General features: G+C 36.8%; 1 protein-coding gene across 1 annotated transcript in view; it reads right to left on the bottom strand.

Moving 5' to 3' along the window:
- Positions 1-14486, bottom strand: part of LOC119506769 (phospholipid-transporting ATPase IB-like) — a 215222-nt gene that overhangs the window by 51425 nt on the left and 149311 nt on the right. The window contains exons 23-24 of the mRNA XM_037799892.1: positions 14093-14167; positions 9168-9290 (exon numbers count right to left, since the gene is read on the bottom strand). Coding sequence (XP_037655820.1) covers positions 9168-9290; positions 14093-14167 — 198 coding nt within the window. The remainder of the gene's footprint in view (positions 1-9167; positions 9291-14092; positions 14168-14486) is intronic.

Raw genomic sequence — 14486 nt, 5'->3', positions numbered from 1 at the left:
TGGACATTAGCCTTCCCTGCAACCTCAGCTGAATGTCCCAGAGCTGGGAAGGGGGAGCAGTGTGAATTAACAGAGCCCCATTCAGCCATCATTTGAGCAGACTGGGAGCCTCCCAACACAGCCCAGCAGCCCAGAACTGCCCTGGGGGGACGGCACTCACCTGTGACATAGCACAGTCATCCCTCAACAGAGGACCCGTGGTGCACAGCCTGGAAGAGGGGCCCACTTGCAAGTCTCAGGAGCCATACGCCAATACCAAAGACTTGTGGGTCAGTGGCAGAGACAAACTGTGGCAGGACTGAACTGAAGGATTAGACTATTGCAGTAGCTTTAAAACTCTAGGATCATCAGGGAGATTTGATTGTTAGGGCCACCCCCCCTCCCCGACTGCCCAGAAACACGCCCCACATACAGGGCAGGCAACACCAACTACACACGCAAGCTTGGGACACCAATTGGGCCCCACAAGACTCACTCCCCCACTCACCAAAAAGGCTAAGCAGGGGAGATCTGGCTTGTGGAGAACAGGTGGCTCGTGGACGCCACCTGCTGGTTAGTTAGAGAAAGTGTACTCCACGAAGCTGTAGATCTGATAAATTAGAGATAAGGACTTCAACTGGTCTACAAACCCTAAAAGAACCCTATCAAGGACAGCAAATGCCACGAGGCCAAAAACAACAGAAAATTATAAAGCATATGAAAAAACCAGACGATATGGATAACCCAAGCCCAAGCACCCAAATCAAAAGACCAGAAGAGACACACCTAGAGCAGCTACTCAAAGAACTAAAGATGAACAATGAGACCCTAGTACGGGATATGAAGGAAATCAAGAAGACCCTAGAAGAGCATAAAGAAGACATTGCAAGACTAAATAAAAAAATGGATGATCTTATGGAAATTAAAGAAACTGTTGACCAAATTAAAAAGATTCTGGACACTCATAGTACAAGACTAGAGGAAGTTGAACAACGAATCAGTGACCTGGAAGATGACAGAATGGAAAATGAAAGCATAAAAGAAAGAATGGGGAAAAAAATTGAAAAACTCGAAATGGACCTCAGGGATATGATAGATAATATGAAGCGTCCGAATATAAGACTCATTGGTGTCCCAGAAGGGGAAGAAAAGGGTAAAGGTCTAGGAAGAGTATTCAAAGAAATTGTTGGGGAAAACTTCCCAAATCTTCTAAACAACATAAATACACAAATCATAAATGCTCAGCGAACTCCAAATAGAATAAATCCAAAAAAACCCACTCCGAGACATATACTGATCACACTGTCAAACATAGAAGAGAAGGAGCAAGTTCTGAAAGCAGCAAGAGAAAAGCAATTCACCACATACAAAGGAAACAGCATAAGACTAAGTAGTGACTACTCAGCAGCCACCATGGAGGCGAGAAGGCAATGGCACGATATATTTAAAATTCTGAGAGAGAGGAATTTCCAGCCAAGAATACTTTATCCAGCAAAGCTCTCCTTCAAATTTGAGGGAGAGCTTAAATTTTTCACAGACAAAGAAATGCTGAGAGAATTTGCTAACAAGAGACCTGCCCTACTGGAGATACTAAAGGGAGCCCTACAGACAGAGAAACAAAGACAGGACAGAGAGACTTGGAGAAAGGCTCAGTACTAAAGAGATTCGGTATGGGTACAATAAAGGATATTAATAGAGAGAGGGAAAAATATGGCAAACATAATCCAAAGGATAAGATGGCTGATTCAAGAAATGCCTTCACGGTTTTAACGTTGAATGTAAATGGATTAAACTCCCCAATTAAAAGATATAGATTCGCAGAATGGATCAAAAAAAATGAACCATCAATATGTTGCATACAAGAGACTCATCTTAGACACAGGGACACAAAGAAATTGAAAGTGAAAGGATGGAAAAAAATATTTCATGCAAGCTACAGCCAAAAGAAAGCAGGTGTAGCAATATTAATCTCAGATAAAATAGACTTCAAATGCAGGGATGTTTTGAGAGACAAAGAAGGCCACTACATACTAATAAAAGGGGCAATTCAGCAAGAAGAAATAACAATCGTAAATGTCTATGCACCCAATCAAGGTGCCACAAAATACATGAGAGAAACATTGGCAAAACTAAAGGAAGCAATTGATGTTTCCACAATAATTGTGGGAGACTTCAACACATCACTCTCTGCTATAGATAGATCAACCAGACAGAAGACCAATAAGGAAATTGAAAACCTAAACAATCTGATAAATGAATTAGATTTAACAGACATCTACAGGACATTACATCCCAAATCACCAGGATACACATACTTTTCTAGTGCTCACGGAACTTTCTCCAGAATAGATCATATGCTGGGACATAAAACAAGCCTCAATAAATTTAAAAAGATTGAAATCATTCAAAGCACATTCTCTGACCACAATGGAATACAATTAGAAGTCAATAACCATCAGAGACTTAGAAAATTCACAAATACCTGGAGGTTAAACAACACACTCCTAAACAATCAGTGGGTTAAAGAAGAAATAGCAAGAGAAATTGCTAAATATATAGAGACGAATGAAAATGAGAACACAACATACCAAAACCTATGGGATGCAGCAAAAGCAGTGCTAAGGGGGAAATTTATAGCACTAAACGCATATATTAAAAAGGAAGAAAGAGCCAAAATCAAAGAACTAATGGATCAACTGAAGAAGCTAGAAAATGAACAGCAAACCAATCCTAAACCAAGTAGAAGAAAAGAAATAACAAGGATTAAAGCAGAAATAAATGACATAGAGAACAAAAAAACAATAGAAAGGATAAATATCACCAAAAGTTGGTTCTTTGAGAAGATCAACAAGATTGACAAGCCCCTAGCTAGACTGACAAAATCAAAAAGAGAGAAGACCCATATAAACAAAATAATGAATGAAAAAGGTGACATAACTGCAGATCCTGAAGAAATTAAAAAAATTATAAGAGGATATTATGAACAACTGTATGGCAACAAACTGGATAATGTAGAAGAAATGGACAATTTCCTGGAAACATATGAACAACCTAGACTGACCAGAGAAGAAATAGAAGACCTCAACCAACCCATCACAAGCAAAGAGATCCAATCAGTCATCAAAAATCTTCCCACAAATAAATGCCCAGGGCCAGATGGCTTCACAGGGGAATTCTACCAAACTTTCCAGAAAGAACTGACACCAATCTTACTCAAACTCTTTCAAAACATTGAAAAAAATGGAACACTACCTAACTCATTTTATGAAGCTAACATCAATCTAATACCAAAACCAGGCAAAGATGCTACAAAAAAGGAAAACTACCGGCCAATCTCCCTAATGAATATAGATGCAAAAATCCTCAACAAAATACTTGCAAATTGAATCCAAAGACACATTAAAAAAATCATACACCATGACCAAGTGGGGTTCATTCCAGGCATGCAAGGATGGTTCAACATCAGAAAAACAATCAATGTATTACAACACATTAAAAACTCGAAAGGGAAAAATCAATTGATCATCTCAATAGATGCTGAAAAAGCATTTGACAAAATCCAACATCCCTTTTTGATAAAAACACTTCAAAAGGTAGGAATTGAAGGAAACTTCCTCAACATGATAAAGAGCATATATGAAAAACCCACAGCCAGCATAGTACTCAATGGTGAGAGACTGAAAGCCTTCCCTCTAAGATCAGGAACAAGACAAGGATGCCCGCTGTCACCACTGTTATTCAACATTGTGCTGGAAGTGCTAGCCAGGGCAATCCGGCAAGACAAAGAAATAAAAGGCATCCAAATTGGAAAAGAAGAAGTAAAACTGTCATTGTTTGCAGATGATATGATCTTATATCTAGAAAACCCTGAGAAATCAACGATACACCTACTAGAGCTAATAAACAAATTTAGCAAAGTAGCGGGATACAAGATTAATGCACATAAGTCAGTAATGTTTCTATATGCTAGAAATGAACAAACTGAAGAGACACTCAAGAAAAAGATACCATTTTCAATAGCAACTAAAAAAATCAAGTACCTAGGAATCAACTTAACCAAAGATGTAAAAGACCTATACAAAGAAAACTACATAACTCTACTAAAAGAAATAGAAGGGGACCTTAAAAGATGGAAAAATATTCCATGTTCATGGATAGGAAGGCTAAATGTCATTAAGATGTCAATTCTACCCAAACTCATCTACAGATTCAATGCAATCCCAATCAAAATTCCAACAACCTACTTTGCAGACTTGGAAAAGCTAGTTATCAAATTTATTTGGAAAGGGAAGATGCCTCGAATTGCTAAAGACACTCTAAAAAAGAAAAACGAAGTGGGAGGACTTACACTCCCTGACTTTGAAGCTTATTATAAAGCCACAGTTGCCAAGACAGCATGGTACTGGCACAAAGATAGACATATAGATCAATGGAATCGAATTGAGAATTCAGAGATAGACCCTCAGATCTATGGCCGACTGATCTTTGATAAGGCCCCCAAAGTCACCGAACTGAGCCATAATGGTCTTTTCAACAAATGGGGCTGGGAGAGTTGGATATCCATATCCAAAAGAATGAAAGAGGACCCCTACCTCACCCCCTACACAAAAATTAACTCAAAATGGACCAAAGATCTCAATATAAAAGAAAGTACCATAAAACTCCTAGAAGATAATGTAGGAAAACATCTTCAAGACCTTGTATTAGGAGGCCACTTCCTAGACTTTACACCCAAAGCACAAGCAACAAAAGAGAAAATAGATAAATGGGAACTCCTCAAGCTTAGAAGTTTCTGCATCTCAAAGGAATTTCTCAAAAAGGTAAAGAGGCAGCCAACTCAATGGGAAAAAATTTTTGGAAACCATGTATCTGACAAAAGACTGATATCTTGCATATACAAAGAAATCCTACAACTCAATGACAATAGTACAGACAGCCCAATTATAAAATGGGCAAAAGATATGAAAAGACAGTTCTCTGAAGAGGAAATACAAATGACCAAGAAACACATGAAAAAATGTTCAGCTTCACTAGCTATTAGAGAGATGCAAATTAAGACCACAATGAGATACCATCTAACACCGGTTAGAATGGCTGCCATTAAACAAACAGGAAACTACAAATGCTGGAGGGGATGTGGAGAAATTGGAACTCTTATTCATTGTTGGTGGGACTGTATAATGGTTCAGCCACTCTGGAAGTCAGTCTGGCAGTTCCTTAGAAAACTAGATATAGAGCTACCATTCGATCCAGCGATTGCACTCCTCGGTATATACCCGGAAGATCGGAAAGCAGTGACACGAACAGATATCTGCACGCCAATGTTCATAGCAGCATTATTCACAATTGCCAAGAGATGGAAACAACCCAAATGTCCTTCAACAGATGAGTGGATAAATAAAATGTGGTATATACACACGATGGAATACTACGCGGCAGTAAGAAGGAACGATCTGGTGAAACATATGACAACATGGATGAACCTTGAAGACATAATGCTGAGCGAAATAAGCCAGGCACAAAAAGAGAAATATTATATGCTACCACTAATGTGAACTTTGAAAAATGTAAAACAAATGGTTTATAATGTAGAATGTAGGGGAACTAGCAGTAGAGAGCAATTAAGGAAGGGGGAACAATAATCCAGGAAGAACAGATAAGCTATTTAACGTTCTGGGGATGCCCAGAAATGACTATGATCTGTTAATTTCTGATGGTTGTAGTAGGAACAAGTTCACTGAAATGTTGCTATATTATGTAACTTTCTTGGGGTAAAGTAGGAACATGTTGGAAGTTAAGCAGTTATCTTAGGTTAGTTGTCTTTTTCTTACTCCCTTGCTATGGTCTCTTTGAAATGCTCTTTTATTGTATGTTTGTTTTCTTTTTAACTTTTTTTTTCATACAGGTGATTTGAAAAAAGAAGGGAAAGTTAAAAAAAAAAAAAAAAAAAAAAAAAAAAGAAAAAAGACAAACAAGGGGAAAAAAAAAAAAAAAAAAAGATGTAGTGCCCCCTTGAGGAGCCTGTGGAGAATGCAGGGGTATTTGCCTACCCCACCTCCATGGTTGCTAACATGACCACAGACATAGGGGACTGGTGGTTTGATGGGTTGAGCCCTCTACCATAAGTTTTACCCTTGGGAAGACGGTTGCTGCAAAGGAGAGGCTAGGCCTCCCTGTATTTGTGCCTAAGAGTCTCCTCCTGAATGCCTCTTTGTTGCTCAGATGTGGCCCTCTCTCTCTGGCTAAGCCAACTTGAAAGGTGAAATCACTGCCCTCCCCCCTACGTGGGATCAGACACCCAGGGAAGTGAATCTCCCTGGCAACGTGGAATATGACTCCCAGGGAGGAATGTAGACCTGGCACCGTGGGACGGAGAACATCTTCTTGACCAAAAGGGGGATGTGAAAGGAAATGAAATAAGCTTCAGTGGCAGAGAGATTCCAAAAGGAGCCGAGAGGTCACTCTGGTGGGCACTCTTATGCACACTTTAGACAACCCTTTTTAGGTTCTAAAGAATTGGGGTAGCTGGTGGTGGATACCTGAAACTATCAAACTACAACCCAGAACCCATGAATCTCGAAGACAGTTGTATAAAAATGTAGCTTATGAGGGGTGACAATGGGATTGGGAAAGCCATAAGGACCAAACACCACTTTGTCTAGTTTATGGATGGATGTGTAGAAAAGTAGGGGAGGGAAACAGACAGACAAAGGTACCCAGTATTCTTTTTTACTTCAATTGCTCTTTTTCACTCTAATTATTATTCTTGTTATTTTTGTGTGTGTGCTAATGAAGGTGTCAGGGATTGATTTAGGTGATGAATGTACAACTATGTAATGGTACTGTAAACAATCGAAAGTACAATTTGTTTTGTATGACTGCGTGGTATGTGAATATATCTCAATAAAATGATGATTTAAAAAAAAAAAAAAAAAAAAAAAAATTAAACACATCAAGATAGGAGAACTTAAAAAACAAAAACATAGCTTTGAGAGGTTTTGAACAATTTCAAGTAAACTAATATATGTGTAATATGAAGTACAGATGGAGAGGAGAGAATAAGTAGAAAAAATATTTGAAGAAATTTGCTGAATAGTATAAAACCAAGGGTCAGCAAACGTTTCCTATAAAGGGACTTACAGTAAATATTTTAGGCTTTGGGTACCACGTGATCTCTATTGCACCTGATGAACTCTACCAGTGTAGCAGTAAAACAGCCATAGAAAATTTGTAAGGAAATGGGAATCCTGTGTTCCCATAAACATTATCTATGAAAACAATCAGAGTACTGGATTTGGCCTATAGGCCAGAGTTTACTGATTTTCTTCCTATGACTCTACAGATCCAATAAGTTCAATGAAGTCCCAGCCCAACATATACGAAGAACCAATCATAACCAAATTTCTCAAATACAGTGACAAAGAAAAAAAACATCATAAAAGCCTCTAGAATAAAAGAGCCACATTATGTACAGAGGCATAAAAGAGGATGACAGCAGATTTCACATCAAAATAATGCAAACAAAGAGACAATAGAATGCACTGAAAAAAAAAAAACTACCAACCTAAAACTTTATACCAAGCAAAAATATTTTTTAAAAATAGAAGTGAAATAAAAACTTTTTCAGATATACAAAAGCTGAAAGTTTTCACTGCCAGCAGAATCACACTACACAAAATATTAAAGACAGTTCTTCAGGCAAAAGGAAAATGATAACACTGAAAATGACAAATACATGGGTAAAGATATAAGATCTTCTCTTACTATTTAAATCACTTCAAAGAATAATTATTTTTAAATACTAACAATGCAGAGTTTACAGCACATATATGTAAAAACAAAATGTATGAAAACAATAGCCCAAAGAACAGAAGGAGAGAAATGGAAGTCTACAATTGTAAGTTTCTTATACTAGATATGATGTAATATTATCACTTGAAGGTAGACAATAATAACTTAGATATGTATACTATAAACCCCAAAATAGCTTCTAAAATAAAAAAACAAATAATCATAGCTAATAAGCCAGCAAAGGAGATAAAATGGAGTTGTAAAAAAATAACAAAGAAAAAAGAGGAAAAAGGAAACCAATTGCAGATCGAACAAATAGAAAATTTATAATAAGATGGTAAGTTTAAATCTAAGTATATCAATAAGTACATTAAATACAAATGCTTTAAACACTCCAATTAAAAGGCAGATATTTTCAGTTTGGATAAAGAAGCAAGACTATAAGCTGCCTGTAGGAAACAAACTTAAAGATATAAATAGGTTAAATAGAATGATGGAAAAAGATATACCACTCAAACACTAAAACCCTCTGGAATAGTTATATTAATATCAGACAAAGAAGATTTCACATCAAAGACTATTACTAGGGATAAAGAGGGTCAACTAATATAGAGATTATAACAATCCTAGACATTTATATACCTAGTAACAGAGATTCAAAATATACAAGGAAAAAAAACAGAACTTCAAAGAGAAATAGACAAATCCATAGTCATGACTGGAGATCTCAATACCTCTCAATAACTGATCGGACAAGCAGAGAAGAAATCAGTGTGGATATAGAACATTAAACAGTAACATCAACTAACGTGATCTACTGAATACATTCTTTGCAAGTGAAATATTTAGAAGATAGACTATTCTGGGACATGAAAAAAGTCCTAAAAAATTTTAAATGCCTATGTTTCTTCCAGCTGTCTATTTTTAAAAAACTTCACATATGATGGAGATGCACAGATAGGTCTACTCAAAACTGACAGTCTATATCATTGCTCTCACAATCTGTAAAATCCCTTTAACTCCCACACTCAGTCTCAACTCCTGTGATCCCAGGATGCAACCATCCCAGGGAATCAATTGGAGCCGTGTTCCATCTACATACAGACCTAAGTCCCTTTTCTGTCTTTCCAGGACCTACCCCATTGCACAATTTGCTTCCTGAAGCTGTGTTGTGCAATCTGTGACACTGTACGTGGCAGTTTGATTCTTTTTCACACAGTTTTTCCCTACAACTATTATTTGAAAACCCCTGGGTATGCTGAATTGGCAGAGATCACACAGGATTGTAATTCCTTGTGTTTTTAAAATTATTGTTCCCAAAGTATCAGAAAGGGAAGAGACAAAAGGTACATTTAGAGTCAAATTGAGATGAAAGGCATGCAAACTTTGCTTTTTACCTGTGTATTGAAAATTTCCTTTCCCTGAGAAATTGTATAGAGTTGTGGATACTTGAGCAAGCTCTCCTGACTGCAACACTTTTCAAAGATTCCCAGGGCAAAAGGTGGTAATGAAGTGAAAATCTATATAGAAAACAAGAATCCATTAAAAAGGCCCTTGGTCTGTACCTGAGTTAGTCATATTGTGACGTGTCAATTTCCTCATTTTGACAATGTACCATGATTATTAAAACATCATTGCTGGGAGAATCTGGGTGAAGGGCAAGTGGAACTTGCTACTATTTTTGTAACTTCTAGTGAGTCTTAACCTATTTCTAAATAAAAATAATTTACTAAGCGGATACTGAGTCACCTTGATTCAAACTGACCTACCAAATCATGACAATTTTCTGATTGGCCCAACCCTTTGATTCAATGGCTTCTAACCATGTAAATGTTGTTTTGTGGGCATAAAATGAAAAAAACTAAGCATCTAGATATTTACATAATAGGCAAAAATACTGGCTAATAAATCTAGAAACAATAACATCTTTCTTCCCCATGAGAAGCAGCTGTTTTATAGCTAGTTCAGCTGCTAGAACTTGGCAGATAGTAAGAACTGAATAAATATTATTAAGTAAATAGTAGACTAAATGAAAAAAAATGTACAAGAATTCTTCATCTTGATTATTATATCCAGAAAGAAAAAAGATGTTTTCCATTAATTTCTTCTTTGACTATTTATGGAACAGCCACTAGGCCAGGAGCCGTGTTAAATGAAAATGGCATAACCCCTTAAAGAGCTCTTTATGTGCTCCAGGAGGGAGCCTTGGAGCAGCAGACATAATATTAGGAGAACAGTAGGAGAGGGAGGAGGCAGCAAGGAAGGGGAAGGAAGAGGGGAGAGGAAAGATGAGGGGAAAGAGGGAAGGAGGGGAAAATGGAGAGCAGGAATGGTGGAGCACCTGATCACTGTCCACTGAGGACTTGGAGGAAGGGCATTGGAACCTGCCTTAGTTTCCTAGGGCTGCTGTAACCAATCACCACAAACAAACAGGGATGGCTTAAAACAACGGAAGTTCAGTCTTGCACAGCTCTGGAGGTTGGAAGTCCAAAACCCGGATGATGGCAGGCCGTGCCCCTCTGATGGGTCTAGGGGTGGAGCCTTCTTGGTTTTTTCCAGCTTCTGGTGCTTGCTGACAATCCTTGGTGCACGTTGGCTTGCAGTGCAGCCCTTCAGTCTCTGCCTTCACTGGCACATGGCCTTCTCCCCCAGATGTCCGTCTCTGTGTGTTTCCTCTCTTCTTCTAGGGGGTTATGAGAAGTGATAATGGCTTTAAAGTGAGAGCACTCAGCGCTCGGGATGACCGTGCAGGCACACCTCGGAGATGCCGTGGATTCGGTTCCAGACAGCCATAAGAAGGCGAATATCACTTTAAAGTGCATAATATGAATGTTTTGGTTTCCCAGTGCATATAAAAGTTATGTTTACACTATACTGTAGTCTATAAACTATACAATAGCATTATGTCTAAAAATATGTACATACCTTAGTTTTAAAATACTTTATTGCCAAAAAATGCTAACCATCACCTTAGCCTTCAGCAAGTCGTAATCTTTTTACTGGTGGAGGGTCTTGCTCAATGTTGATGGCTGCCGACTGTTCAGGGTGGTGGCTGCTGAAGGCTGGGGTGGCTGTAGCCATTTCTTAAAATAAGCAACAATGAAGTTTGCTGCATCGATGGACTCTTCCTTCCACCTGAACACTTAGAGGCCATTGCAGGTTTATTGATTGGCCTAATTTCAACACTGTTTTGTCTCAGGGAATAAGGAGGCCCGAGGAGAGGGAGAGAGATGGAGGAATGGCCAGTCAGCCGATTACGTTTTCCATCTTATATGGGCAGGGTTCATGATGCCCAGAAACAATTACAATACAAGCATCAGAGATCACTGATCACAGATCACCATAACAGATAACAATAAAAATGAAAAAGTTCGAAACATTGCAAAGATTACCAAAACGTGACACAGAGACACAAAATGAGCACATGCTGTTGGGTAAACTGTGCCAACAGACTTGCTCAGTGCAAGGCTACGATAAACCTTCAATTTGTAAAAAAAAAATGCAGTATCTGTGAAGCACAATAAAGCAGAGCAGAATAAAATGAGGTATACCTGTATGTGAATATTTCCCCAATGTATTGCTGTTATTGACTTATAATTTTAATCTTTTGAGATCAGAGAACATGTTCTGTATGATTACAATCCTTTTGAATATAATAAGACTTGTTTTATGGTCCAGCATATTGTCTATTTCAGTGAAAGTTCCATGTGCACTTGAAAAGAATGTGCAGTCTGTTGTTGGGTTGAATTTCCTAAAATCGTCAATTAGGTCATGTTGGTTGATAACGTTGTTCAAATGTTCTATTCCTTTTCTGATTTTTATCTATAGCTCTTATAACTTACCAAGAGGATTGTTGCAACTTCCAGTTGTAATTGTGGATTTACTTAACTTTCCTCTAAATTATATCAGGTTTTTGGCCTCATGTCTTTATAAATATTTCTTATTAGATATTTAGGATTGCAACATGTTCGTGATAAATTTGCCCGTTTACAATTAGGAAAGGTCTCTTTTTACCCCTGGTCATATTTCTTGTTCTGAAGTCTACTTTTTCTTCTATTAATGTCTAGCCTCTCCAGCTTTCTTTTAATTACTGTTTATATGGTAAGTCTTTATTCATCCTTTTACCTTTTGACCTGCCTTTAGATTTAAAGTAGGTTTAATGTAGAAATCACGTAGTTGGGTCTTGACTTTCTAATTCTATCTGACATTCTCTGCCTTTCAATTAGAGTGTTTATACCATTTATAATCAATGTAATTATCAATATGATTGTATTTAAATCTACTGTCTATTTGCTGAATCGATTCTACCTTTTGTTTTATTTCTTATCTTCTTTTAGATTAACTGGGTATTTGTTAAATTTCCATTTTAATCTCCACTATTGATTTATTAGCCATACCATTTTTAGTGGTCCTTAAGGTTGCATATAATATATATGTAATGTATCACAAAATTCAAATAATATTATTCCATTTCATATAAAATTCCAGAACCTCACAACAGTATACTTCAATTTCCTCCTCCCATTTTTGTGCTATTGTTTTCATGTATTTTAATTCTGCATAAACCCTAAGTCCCTAAATACACTATTATCTTTTTCTTTAAACAGTCATCTGTTAAAGAGATTGAAATCCAAAAAAAAGGTATTTTATGTCTTCCTACATAATTAACATTTCTGGTGTACTTTATTTCTTTGGGTAAATCCAAATTTCTTCATAGTATACTTTTTTTGTTTGTTTTTCTTGAAGAACTTCTTTTAACATTTTGGATATTGCAGGTCTTCTGATAATAAACTCTTTCAGATTTTCTTGGTCTGAATAGGTTTTTATTTCCTTTACTTTTTGAAAGATATTTTTGCTGGGTATAGAATTCTGGGTTAACAGACTTTTTGTTCAGAACTTTTAAAGATACCGTTCTGCTGTCTTCCGGCCTGCATGGCTTACAATGAGAAGTCAGTTTCTATTCTTATATTTGTCTTCAGTACATAATGTTTCTTTTCTCTCTGACTGCTTTAAAGGTAATTCTCTTGATGACTGATTTTCAGCAATTTGATTATGAAGAGCCTTTGCATGTTTTTCTTTAGGTTTATTCTTCATAGAATTTGTTAAGATTTTTAGATCTGTAAGTGTATTGTTTTCATCAAATTTGACATTTTCAACCTTTATTTCTTCAGATAATTTTCTGACCCCTTTTTCCATTTAAAACTCTGACTACATAAATATTAGAATGCTTGTTATTGTCCCAGAGCACAATGAAGCTCTGTTCATTTTACATTTTTTTCTCTGTGTGCTTCTTCATTGCCATGCCTTGTTATTTTTCTGAAGATTCTAATCAACTCATAATCCCATCCAAAATATTTTTCATTACAGATATTGTAGTTTTCTGCTCAAGAAGTTCCACTTGGTTCTTTTCTATAGCTTTCATATCTCAATTCATTATTTTCATGTTTTCTTTATATCCCTGAACACGTTTATAAGATGTATAATGGCTGTTTTCAGGTCCTTTATTAATTCCATCATCTTAATAATTTCTGTGTCTATTCTGATTGAGTTTTTCACCTGATTATGGGTCTTGTTTTACTGTTCCTTTGAATGACTGTTATCTTTTATTGGACACTGAACATTGTGAGTTTTGTGTTGTTAAGTGCCAGATTTCCTCCTTTAAATATTGTTTAACTGTGTTCTGCCAGGAAGGTAACTCACGAATCAGTCTGTTCCTTTTGAAACTTACATCTAGGTTTTGAATTCTGAATGACTCAAGTAATGGCATGGGAACATTTATATTTTTTAAAAAAACAACAAAACTCCATGACAATGGAAAATAATGTTTGCTATAGGACTCAGGATCAAAACTCACCATTTAGAACAGACACAGTCTGTAGAGGGTAATATACATCCCGACAGACAAATTTTCTACCAGGACGTTTAAAATGACACTGAATTTCATGTAATCGTATGCACATATACAAACATATATAAATCAGAATTATATTTACCAAATGGACCCTGGATTTAGGTAGAGTTTGGCAATTTTCACTTGGTTTAAAAGTGTAAAAACATTACAACAGGCATAGAATAAAGAGGCTTCGGATATATTATCAAAATACATTGGGTACAAATTTCATGTGGCTACTCTAGAATGATTTGCTGTGATTGGAAACACATGTGCCAAGTTGGACTCCTGCATGATTTGCTGCAGCAACAAAAACCCAAAAATTGTACACATCTGTGGATGCTGATGATTGACAGATACTTCCCAGACTACACAGTAAAGGAATGTCACTGAAGTCCTGCATGCTATCAAGGAAAGACAGAGAATGCTTACCACATTGTACAAGCTGATGCACCAATCATCAAATAAAATCTGCCCAGAAAATCCATTCACAAAGGTGAACCAAAGCTGAAAGAGAAGAAAGCCAAATGAAGCTTCATATCAATATTGACCTAAGTTTAACCAGATACAAAAAAGCAGTGGGCCAGAGGAGGGACCCCCCAGCTGTCAGACTGCTAGGCAATGATTACTGAGGGGGCCATATAATTGTTCTTTCATAAATGAAAAATTTCACATACCACATTTTACTAATATTAAAAATCATGCATGTAATTCTGTAATTAATGACCTACAGCTTTATACTAAAGTATGAATTTCTTACAAAAGGCCATTTGCAAACAATCTCCTCTAATCAGCTCACAAGAGTTTATTGTATGTTTTCTATGAA

Source organism: Choloepus didactylus, chromosome 12 (genome assembly GCF_015220235.1).
Source record: "Choloepus didactylus isolate mChoDid1 chromosome 12, mChoDid1.pri, whole genome shotgun sequence".
NCBI classification, from domain to species: Eukaryota; Metazoa; Chordata; class Mammalia; order Pilosa; family Megalonychidae; genus Choloepus; species Choloepus didactylus.
The sequence above is the reverse complement of the archived record's forward strand: the minus strand, read 5'-3'. Positions and strand labels throughout refer to the sequence as shown.